The sequence below is a fragment of the Prionailurus bengalensis genome, chromosome B2 (assembly GCF_016509475.1).
Source record: "Prionailurus bengalensis isolate Pbe53 chromosome B2, Fcat_Pben_1.1_paternal_pri, whole genome shotgun sequence".
NCBI classification, from domain to species: domain Eukaryota; kingdom Metazoa; phylum Chordata; class Mammalia; order Carnivora; family Felidae; genus Prionailurus; species Prionailurus bengalensis.
Window position 1 is genome coordinate 70,964,622 of NC_057349.1, and position 12,168 is coordinate 70,976,789.

At 41.0% G+C, this 12,168-nt stretch overlaps 1 protein-coding gene across 5 annotated transcripts in view; it reads right to left on the minus strand.

Annotated features, from left to right (window-relative positions):
* The window catches only part of HMGN3 (high mobility group nucleosomal binding domain 3), a 31,468-nt gene that overhangs the window by 2,605 nt on the left and 16,695 nt on the right, over nucleotides 1-12,168 (minus strand). For all 5 annotated transcript variants that reach the window (XR_006298979.1, XM_043591869.1, XM_043591870.1 and 2 more), the window contains exons 2-3: nucleotides 9,405-9,455; nucleotides 2,688-2,717 (exon numbers count right to left, since the gene is read on the minus strand). Coding sequence is in view for 4 of the 5 variants with exons in the window: in XM_043591869.1 (XP_043447804.1) it covers nucleotides 2,688-2,717; nucleotides 9,405-9,455 (81 nt within the window). In the remaining variant the exon portion in view is untranslated. The remainder of the gene's footprint in view (nucleotides 1-2,687; nucleotides 2,718-9,404; nucleotides 9,456-12,168) is intronic.

Sequence of the window (12,168 nt, forward strand, 5' to 3'; positions counted from 1 at the left end):
GACCAAAAGGAATGCAACGAGACTGCAGAAGACACCAGTTCATTTTGACTACGATTTTGTTCATTTAAAAAAAAAACAAAAAACAAAAAAAAACCCTCTTTCTATTTTTGGCATCAGGTAGCAGCATAAAGATCCGTGCATTTCGTGACTATTTTCATCCTGGGTTCTCAAGTGAACAGCAGGTGAGATTTAAAAGCCGACTCTTTATTCCCCAGTCCAGAGTAGCTCTCCAGGAACAGGTTTAAGCTTCTAGCTCTGATGTCTCTGTACTTCCTTTGATCACAGCACAGCAGCAAGAGGAATGACTCAGGCCCTCGGCCAAATGACTCAATGAATTCAGTCACACTGGCCTTCCCAACAGTCTAGAAATCACAGCACAATTGCAGGCAAAGCCCATCCGGTAATGAAGACCGCTGCCTGTGAAGTATTTCAAAATCATTTCCACATCCTTCCACCTCTGATGTCAATTTCAAGTTCTGTAGCCAAGCTTCAGCTTCTTCCTATTCGCATCCTCTCCAATGCCAGCTCAAGGTGAGAAGAATCTCTCGCCCACCCAGACACTAGGCTTATTTGCCTCTAGAGCTTTTTATCAAGAACATGATTATAATAAAATGTCCACTGTTAGCTCCCAAAGTTTAAGACTTCTCTTAAACTTAGCCAAAGAGTCCACTAAGCAACTATTTTTCTCTTGCTTCATGCGTTTCTCTTCCCTGCTGCCATGAGCACTGCTTGCCCTGTGGCCATGGTTCCCTCCATAACATATAGAGCTTCAGCCCTCACCTGCTTTCCAGGGCACGGAGACGGGGGCGGGTGGGGGCACATGAGGACATGGGGGAAGATAACCCATTAAAGCCTCTGCTTTTCTATAGCTATTTTAGGGCAAATATTTCTCTCATCAAGCTAGAAAAAAATAAGTGTACATCTCTCCCAACACTAGGGAGAATGGCTTTTAAACAGAAAACACTGCCCAGGATATCCCCCTCTGGAGAAAATACATGTTTGTCCCCGGTGCCTGTAGGTGTTCAGGTTCATATTGAATCTGGCCCTGTTCATCAAACGCATAAAGTAAAATTGTAGACTGTTCAATTCCAGAAGATTGGCTGTTAGGACTTTTCAAATAAAAAAGGACAACTGGGTCTGAAAAGTAAGGGATATTTTTATTAAGCTTCTTACCACCTGAATCTGTAGTCTGTTCCCTAAACAGCAGCTTGCACGGCTACTAAGTTTTCAGAATTTAAAAAATTTTGTAATGTGAGGCTTTGACATATTGCATTGACATGTATTTGTTGTCACAATTCACAGCAAATGATTTCCTTTTGTATTTTCTGTAAAGATAGACCTCTCCTCCATTCAGCATTTAAGTGTTTTGATGGAACAGGAAAAGATGAGATTTTGCAGGCTGTAATCCCACTGGCCACCGAGGAGGCTCTGTGTCAGCACCACAGGCAATGATCTCAGTGGAAGGTGCTTATACTGCTGGTTCATGGTGCTCAGGAAAAGCCTTGTTTTAAATTTTGATTTTTATTTGACTTACAAGGTCTACTCCCTTAATGGGACAGAGATCCACAGAATACAAGGGCTTGTAGTACAATCTACAGCTAAGCCTAACGGAAGTTAAAACATAAGTACTGAACAATGGTGAGAGTTAATATTGGATAGAGCACACCATCTTGAGGGACTTCGGCAGAATCCAGATTAATTGTGTGCACACACAACTGCATCTCCCGGCTCTTCATCTTTCCAGTGGCTCTGATGTTGCTTCCTTAGGTTGGGCCTTACGTGAAACTGTCTCACCCAACCCCAGATTGGCTATACTTCGGAACTTGTGAGTGCCCTCATAGCCCTTTCTGCATTGATTCCCTATACTGTGCCAGGCACAGGTGTTGGCTGACATGAAATCCATGCTCCCTCGAAGGCTAAAGCAGCTAGCAGCTCCTGCCAGCCAAGAAGCCAGTGCCCTTCCTCCTACATCTCAGGTCTCAGCAAGGGCTGCGGCTATTTTAACCAACATCCTCCACCAGAGAGCCAGGCTGACCTCTCGTGGCAGAGTAATGGCTGGTACCTCTGCAGGGCGGCAAAGAGGACCACAAGAGCCAGCAGGGAGCACAGCCTGGTGAGAAGGCCTGGAGCGCATTCATGGCCAAGGCTTGGTCACAGCTGCCCATCCCAGCTTTAATGATCTTAACCCTGGTCTCTTCCCCAGGCCTGGCCCACAGAGGGAGACTCTGAGTGGCAAAGTGGAATCATTACTTTTCCAAAGATTCTCTAGTTCTGAAATGGGACTAGAGCGCATGGATTCCGATGACTTTTAGCATGTTTCTGAATAAAGTATAGGTGATGATCGTAATTCATCTCCACTTTAGCACATCATACGCAGAATCAGAAGGGTAGGACTTTGCTAATGTGCTTCTTTTGTTTCAGAGATCTAGAAATATCAAACACCTTCCTGGGCTTTGTACGCCTGGTAATGGGGCTGGCAGCTACTTTTCACTGACATATCTGATCAACTGAATTGCTTGGCAACACCAGTCACATTTGCCACAGATTGTGACCCACGTTGATTTCCAAAAAGGAAACAAAAAAACTCAAGGGAAATAACACCTTAATCTTCCTTCTGCTGCTTTGTCCTGAACAGAGGGAATATTTACTCATAAGAACTAACAACAAGGGGGTTCTAAAGTACTCACCGCTGACAATCTGGCAGACCGTCTGGTGGGCTACAAAGGAAATGGAAAAATACACAGTTTTATTAGACACAACCCAGCTGATTTTTAAAAATTTATTCTTGGTATCTTACTTTGTTGAAAGAGTGTAATGTATGACTCCCATTACCCTCTCCAGGTGAGCAAGCATACTGAAACATACTTCAAGTGCCCTGGGAACCATAATACTCAACAGGAAGTTTTCTAAAGAGGTGCAGACACACTATTCAAAGAAATGGCCTCTCCTAATTAAGGGTGTTGCGGGTAAGAAAAAGAAAGGAAGATTAATTTAGGTTCTGACCCGTAATCTACTTGTGTGATAAAAATGACAATACGAGAACTGAGGAGCTATTTAAGAACTAGTTCCGGTCTGACTCTTGTTCCTTACAAATAGAACTAAAACTTATAAATTAACACAAAAGAAGAGTTACATAATTGTGTAGAAACCAAAATAGGAGTTCCCTGACTTGTTACTATGTTAGAGAAGAGACTGACTATAAATCTTAGGCAGTTCACAAGAAATGCTTCCTCTTACCTGTAACAAAATAAGCACATTTATTTATCTGCTAAATGCATATGTTTAATGAAAGATTGAGATAGAGTAAAAGGTTCACTAATCTTTCCTTTTAATTTGGAAGTTGAGAAAATTTAGAAAAACTGGGTTGAGATTAGTATTTTTAAGGAAATCTTTTTCTCTTCAAGGATGCAAATTAAGCAAATGAGGCCGCAAAGAAAATTTAAAATAGCAACAACGGTTCTAGGAGTTTCAGAAATAAGCATACAGAACTGATATTCTACTTACCATCAGCAAAAGATGGCTCCCCAGGGGATTTCACATTCTGAAAGTATAACTGCCTTTCTTGAAAAGTGTTCCAGAAATAAATACTCCATACTCTGTCTGTTTTACTCACTGCTCTGTCTCTGGTAGAATAGTATGCGTACCACCTAGCATGTAGATTCTCAAAAATACTTGCTGAAAAAATGAACTCCAATCTTTTCCCTAATTCAGGCTGCCTTATACAGACTTTGCCCCCTTACAATAGCTTAAATGTTTCAAATAATTTCTTTAAGGGGGTCAGCAAAGATGGTCAGGAGGAACCCGTGCCACAATTGCAAGGAATTATGGAATTCTCGAAGCCGTGCTGAGGTCAGCATAGGTCAGCTGGTCAGGCCAAACTGGAAGAAATATTTCATGCCGTCTTCACACCTCAGAACTTCCTGGCTGAAAATAGCCAGAGGAAGCTAAACTCATCTCTCTTTAAACTACAGAAGGAAATGAAGGGCCAGAGCCTCCATGAATAATTTTAACCCTGGGGTCCTGAAGAAAAATCAGAGCTGGACTTAAGGCCAGCTAACAGAATGTGCAGAGACTAGGAGACTGTGTCGGTGAAGTGGTGGCCATGATATATTCACTGCACCAGGTAAGGGGATGTACAGTGCAACATGTTGTATGGGAGGCATGCCTGTATCACACGCCCCACAGGAAATACCACGGTGTCTGCTAGGATTATCGTAAGTGCACTGATGGGTGCATTCATGAAAACACACCCATGAGTCGCAGGGAACCAGAACCCAAATCCTGTGCTGCCTTTCTCAGTACGGTTAATTGCAATGAACTGGTTATCACCAAAGAAAAGACAACAGTAACAATCAAACCAGGCAGCAAGCGCGTAACTTGTGCTTCTTCAGATGCTCTTTTGAACACGGAAGAGCAAAGGAGCATCCACTGATTACCAAACAGAGTTCATCTTTGATGCTTCTGCATGGCCTGAAGAACTACACCACCATCTCCCAAGCGAAGCATAGCCAGCAGAAGAGTGCTTAGAAAATATACCCTCTAAGGGAAAAAATGGCAGCCTCTATGCTCAGAAGGGGTGAAAGGACCTTATTTGAGCCCCTCTCCACTTGGTGTTGACTTATGTGTACCGCCTTAGCCTTACCTCACTGTTCACCTCATCTATCTCACATCTGTACCCCTATAGCACTTTTCATGGGTAAGCACCAGAAATGTGTACTAGTGTGAACTTGAGGTGAGGTGTGCTAAGGCCACTACTCGGATACTGTCTAGTTTAGTGCCTGAAAAGAAGCCAATATATTAACTATTACTCATCACTGCCTTCCTATCCACCAAGCAGTTGTCCTGAGGAAAATCTCATTGAAGTAAAGCCAAATCATGTGACAGATTTTCCAACTCTGGTGCTGTTGCTCCTTTCTTCTCCATGGGAACACCTGGGCAAACTGAAGAGGCGGATGTCAGAGAGCCCTCTGGGATTTCCAGAAACATTCCAACCTAAGCAAGCACTGCTCTGCAGGGCCTGAAAGCTGTTCTGATCCAAAGGAGTCCCTATCTTTTTATAATTCAGGCCCAGTACAAGAGTTTCAAAATAAAAAGCCTAGGAAATTAATGCAAAAACAAGGCCTGCCTCTCCAGGCTGTCTAAACCAACCATCTCTAAAAAGCACATCTTTTACTGTAAAATCATTTTACGACTTCCTGTCTAAAATTTACCAGCTCTTCTTTCTATGCTATAAAAAAGGATTTTTCTCAAATTTTCCTTTCCAGCAACCATCATAAGAGATTTTCTTTTTCACTGCAAACAGTGGAGGCTGAGACGAACCTTTCACTCACAGTCAGCAGCATGGTTACGCATGCAAGCATGTACACCTTCCTGGAAAGTTCCATCAGCTTTCACAGCCTTAAAATCTATAAATGATCGGGCTATATTTATTGGATATAAAATAGACTAGACTGCTATTTTTTTCCTCCTTAGAGCACTAGAATTTTAAGTATTCCCTTGAAACTCAGACTGTTGGGCAGGGCTACTATGAAAAAAGAGCTAATAAGAATTTCTCCCGATTTGTTGATCGTGAATCTTCAGGAGAAGTGGCCAAAAGTGGTTATCAGAGGAGGAAAGAAGACTTTCAGAATGGTATGTCACCCAGAGTTACAGAGACAAAGAATGGGAGGGTTTGTCAATGTGGTGTATAGGTGCTGGGTACAATGAAATTCTTCAAAAAGCATTTGATTAATTCATCATTCCCTGGGTTGGAGCAAATTCTGGTGAAGGCTACTCCAAAAGACACAGAGCCTTTTACTTTAACGTCCTGGTTGCAAAAGAACATGGAAGTCTTATTTCGCTATGGCAAAGTTCACTGGTGCAGCTGGATTCAAGTAGAATCAGACTTTGCTGAATATTGCTTGAAACATATGTGCCATTCCCATGGAGTCTGGACGTATGTTTATTTTTATAAGATTTCTTAATGCTTCTAAGTTTGACCACGTACAGATTTTCCTCAACTTCCAATGGAGTTACATCCTGATAAAGCCAGTAAGTTGAAAATGTCTTAAGTTGAAAATGCGTTTAATATAGCTAACCTACTGAACATCAGAGCTGAGCCTCCCTTAAATGTGTCCAGAACATGTATATTAGCCTACAGTTGGGCACAGTCATCTAACATAAAGCCTACTTTATAATAAAGTGTTGAATATCTCACGTAATTTATTGGATACGGGACTGAAAGTGGAAAACAGAATGGTTGTGTGGGTACAGAAGGGTTGTTAGTGTATCGGTTGTTCACCCTCATGATCACAGGGCTGACTAGGAGCTGCGGCTCACTGCTAGTGCCCAGTGTCACAAGGGCACATCGTGCCACATACAGCTAGTCTGGGAAAAGAGCAAACCAGGAAGCATGGTTTCTACTGAATGAGTATTGCTTTTGCACCACAGTAAAGCCAAAAATTGTAAGTCAAACCATCGTGTACTTGCAAACAAACACCAAAAGTCAAGTTGCTTTTAATTTCCAAAGATAAATGAGGAGCCAAACGGAAATTAACTTCTTTGCTGGGACACCTGGGTGGCTCAGTTGGTTGAGCTCTGACTTCGGCTCAGGTCATGCATGATCTCACGGTTTGTGAGTTTCAGCTCCGTGTCGGGCTCTGGGCTGACAGCTCAGAGCCTGGAGCCTGCTTCAGATTCTGTGTCCCCCTCTCTCTCCACCCACCCCTGCTTTTGCCCTGCCTCTCTCTTTCAAAAATGAATAAAAATTAAAAAAATACAAAAGAAAAGAAATTAACTTCTTTGCAAAAATGGGAAGTGGGGAAACATGGATATCAGAGCATTGGCTAAGGAATGGAGAGGACAGAGAAAAGGCACTGGATAACCATGTTTTTATGATTACCACAAAAGTGGCATGAGGACAGAGGATTTTGTTTTTTATGTTTATTTAGTTTTTGAGAGAGAGAGACAGAGACAGAGCACAAGTGGCAGAGGGGCCGAGAGAGAGGGAGACACAGAATCAGAAGCAGGCTCCAGGTTCTGAGTTGTCAGCACAGAGCCTGATGCGGGGCTTGAACTCACGGACCATGAGATCATGACCTGAGCCGAAGTCGGACGCTCAACCTACTGAGCCACCCAGGTGCCCTAGAGGACAGGATTTTGAATCAGGGCTCAGATAATTTTCCTGGTTCTGCAATATACAAGTTGTGACACCTGTGGAAAATAATGTATTTTTCTCAGGACCTTGTGCCCTCTAGTAAAGCTGGACATAATAACATCTGCCTATCTGTTAGCAAAAATAGCAATTCTCTGATATTCATTATTCCCTTTCCTGGCTTTATTTTTCTTCATAGCAAATATCCAATGATTTTATTTTACTCTCTTTCTCCCCCCACTAAAATGGAAGCTGCATGAAGGAAGAGATTTTCCTTCTTTGGTTCACTGTGGATTCTGCAGAGCCCAGAACAGTGTTTGGAACATTAAAGGTACACAATACATTGCTGTTGAGGAATGAATGTGCTCTGCCCTCATTTCAGGGTTATTAAATGGATCAGATAAAATAACAAATGTGAAAGGGCTTTGCAAACTGCCAAGGGAAATGCTTTTAATGTACTGTTTTGGTCATTTATTATCCAAAAACTGTACTCTGCACCATGCCCTTCACACATCATGGCAGTGGAAGAGGATTTTCAATACAGGATCCCACTTTGTGACTGATATCTATTCACTATAGTCAAGGCTGTGCATACGCAATGACATAACTAGAAAATTCAGTCAATTTTGGCGGTGGTGGGGGAATCAATCAATATACTGTTTAAGAGTTCTTACCCTAAACCACCAGCTGGCTGACCTTTTCACTTTTCAAACAAGCGCGTTGATGTCCTGAAGACAAATCATGAGTTTTAATCTGGTCACAGCTTACATGACCGGGAAAGAGTGTTTTCTAGGAACGATTTTTGTTGGCCACGATGTAGTACGTGCAATAATATAAAATAAAAGATTAAAAATAATAAAATATATAAATAACATAAATAACTAAAATTCTGGGGCTAACAGAATATGCCTAAGACAGCTGTATAAGCAAGAATCTTTTACATATATTCTAGCCAGCTTGGCTGCTCCGTGTAGAAGGCTGGAAAAGACAGTGAGCACTATCCAAGATCTATCATGTGTAATGGTTTCTAGGTTTTCTGACTGACAGATCCATTTAAATAGCAGTTCCTAAAGGAAAAATCCAAACGCATTTGTGTCCAAATCTAAAAACATTAAGATCTGTTATACTTAGCCAACTGCCCTACAATTTATAGTTTTGCCATTTTTAAGAAAATCCAAGCACATACCATTTTTTGGTTCGTCTGAGCATGTGTTTAGTAACTTGACCTGAGATTAGAAACTTCACCTCCCAAACTCTGTGGCACTAAATGCTGGGTCAATGCATGGTGGGGCCTTGGTGACAGGCAGTTTTGTTCGTTTGGCTTTTACATTGATTTAGTTATAGATTCTGTTAAAGGTTTTCCATTTGGCAGAACAAATTTCCGTGTACACATTTGTGGAGCGGTTCTGCTATGCATGACAAACTCCTCTGAATTATTAAACCACAATATGAATCCCTCAATCAAAGAATCTGTAACTAAATACTGTTTCTGTCTTTCACGTGACCTCTTTTAGTTTATAAGTTCAAGGGTAAGAACTGCAATTGTTCCACACACTGTAAAGCTCTGTGCAAAAGTGAATGGCTGTCATCAGAGTTAGCCTCTAATTTGCTACTTTTTCACCCATCTCCTTTTAGAAGTTCATGATATTACCACAGTGGGTAAATGCAACCATCTCTCTCAATTTCTTAGTTTTTTGGAGGTTTCTGTATTTTAATACAGAGTTTCTTTGAATTGTTGCCCAATTCATTATCCAAAGCCCTAAGAATATTCCTGATTAAAAAAAAAGAAAAAAGTTCAGTATTTCGACATTTCGTGTGTCCTTCCACAGTTTTTGACTCTAGAGATGACTCCTTTTAGGCAAATATTCAGAACTAAAAAAGAAATGTGTAATTCACTCACTGGAGCAGAGAATTTATTAAATCAACCATCTTTCATTTCCTTGCTGTGAAAGGCAGACTTTGTTCTCCTTGATGAATTTACCTATTATCTTGCTCTTTGCCCAGAAGGAATTCTCAGTATCTACTTTAACAGACAGCAGGACCGACAGGTAGAAACATAAACAACATAGTAAGTGGAAAATGTCTCATCAGTGATCTCAACTGAAATTTACCTGCGCCAAGCAATGCTACACAGTGACACTTTTATCTCTGGTTTATGTAGTCTCAACAGCCTTATTCAGAATTGCATTCATTCAGATGCATACAATCCTCACAATGTTAAAAAAAATTCCAGTTAAAATAATTAAATACAGGAAGTCAAAGATACACTTACCTCCTGTTTAGTTACTTTGGATCCATCCTTGCCCTCTGTATTCTCCGGAGACTGGAAAGAAAATATTTCAGTGAACTGTATTTAAACTGGAAAGCACACATTAGAGGCAGATTTGAAAAAAATAGCTCTTTCAATTCTCCAGACCACGTAAGTCAACAGATATTTTGTGGGAAAAAAGTAAGTCTGTAAGAGGATACATTTTATATATATACATACACACACACACACACACACACACCCCACAGAGCATTTAATCTGCGTAACTGCTCTAATTTTAAAACAGGAGTGGTGCGAGAACTGATATGCACATAAAAACTGATGTGTTTTTAAAGTGCGTTCACCCTCAGCAATTTTCATTGGATTGTTGAGGATTTCACCACTAGTTAAAGGACAGGGACCCAAGAGGCAGTGGCAGCGGTGCCACGAAGCCACCACATGCTCCAGTGACTTTGTTTCTCTAAGATGAGAGCAGGATGCTAAGAAAGCCCAGCCTGAGCACAAAAGCATATTTCTGTCCCATACTTGCCTAGTTTTGATGTCTAGCCCACTTCTTGATACGACTTGACAAATGTGTCACGGATTATTATTCTTTCAGCATCTCGACCAAATTCACAGGCTTGGCAGGACAGCCAAACGCCCTGCCACTCCAGCTAATTTGTTTCCTAATTTTGATCCACGCCCCCCTGGGGCAGCACCTGCCCACTCTGGTGACAGCTCAAACCTGACTACTTTCTAGGGGGCATACGACTCTGGGAAAAATATGCTTACATTCATGTGACACACCCTGCAGATCTCAATGTATTTTTACTGGCTAAAGACAGTAAACAAGGTGAAAATGACTAAACTAGTTACAATGTTAAACTATTTCACATATTTTAAAACCATACAAAGGTAGTAGGTGAATACCCAATCTCTAGGACACAAACGGGCAGAAGATATGAATAAGAGTTTCCAAGAGAAAACAGCGAACCGACATTTGCCATGATGTTTGGCTTTAGCAAAATGAAACAGCTATGTAGTAGTGCCTCAGCTGATAAAATGAGAAAAACGTTTTAAAGATCATAAAACCCACTCTTTGGTGGGGCTGGTGACACAGTTAATTAACATGATATTTTCAAAAAACACCATGCCAATATGAGAAAGACACACCGACTAATCATATAAAGATCCAGTAATTCCTATTTTGGAACCAGGACACAAAGAAAGCCTGTAAAAACATCATTTTATTTGTACTGTTTCTAATATGGACTAACTCAAAACAACTCACATGATCAGCAAATGACAGAGAAATATTTAAGTAAACTATGTAACTATTAATGCAATGGGATTAAAAAAAGTTAGGCTATGTGAATACACAGAAAGTCCACATAAAATAATGCTAACTTAAAAAAATTTAGATTATAAAAGAACATGTAAAACATAGGCTAGAAGTATACAAAGACTTTTAGAAAGTCAAAAGCTTTTCTTCAAGGCAGAGGACACAGTAAACCTTCAACCCAGAGTCTGTCAGTTCACTTCTCTCCAGAACCTCCCACATTCATGGAGTTCTTTCTTGTTTCCCAAACAGCCGACTGTTTTCCCCTCTTCCCTGGAAACTTCTCTGTCATGAAGGGAAACATTGCTTCTCATCTTGCCCTATTAGCCAGTCAAATTGGAGACAGCAAAATCTTAGAAAGTGTCAGCATATGAAGATAGTCCCTACATGGGCTATTTCCCTTTGCTCAACTCCATGCTGCAAACTCGACTTTCTGGACACAAACCAGCCACTCCGTTGTCAAGAAGCACTGGGCTCTCATTCATACCCGTTAGGCCACTTGGTAGATTTCAATTCACCTGTAGCTGGTGGGCATTTAAAGAAGCAGCACACAACTATTCTGATGTTAACTGACATTTAAAAAAGTTAAAAATGGATGTTAGTGACAAAATTTTCAAGATTCTTCTATGCAGTAGATTAGTGACAGCAATATGATTGAGAGATCACTTTCTAAACACTGACCAAATGTCTGTGTCAGGTACAAATTACTGAAAAAAAGAAACCCAGAAAGATTCCACATAAAAAAAAAGCAGGTATAACTAAAGATGTTAATGGCTTCAGGTGAATGAACATAAGACTAGAAATGTGAAGAGCTACAGCTCAAGGCTAAGCTGGTTTCTCTGGCAATCTCTCCATAAGGGCTTTCTATTAATAAGCCCGTAACCAATTTAGTCAAAACAAGCCAACTCATCTTTATCCTGGGTCAGGACCCGGGCCTGAGTGTTGGCTCTCTACCTAGGAGCTGTAGTGATCTCGGCCAGTGACCTGATCAGTGGCTCAGTCTGTTCATCCATGAATGACAGAGGATGATGATGCTGAACTCCAAGCGTCGGGCTTATGATCAAGCAAGATGTTAGAGCATTTCAGAGTCGGTGAGTTGTTATGCAGATGTTATGCAACGAAATATGTATCTTAATGAGTCTTCCAAATGATTAAATATCAAATTATATTCAACAGACCCTTAAAGGTGAGCACATAAAACTCCCTGTAACCTTGTTATCTGTTTTTGTTGCACAGAGTAACAGATACACTATTTCAGAAGGACTTATCATTTCAGGCTGTCTTATCACACACCCGGTCTACCATTAACACTTAGCCATGAGGCCGGAGACAGGAAGCAGGACATGGTATGAAGGGATTGAAGCAGAAGGCCAAAGTTTTTGTCCCAAGGGGCTGTGAGGAATAAAGACAAAGAAAAGGGGGAAATGAGGACTGGGGGTATATGGCGAT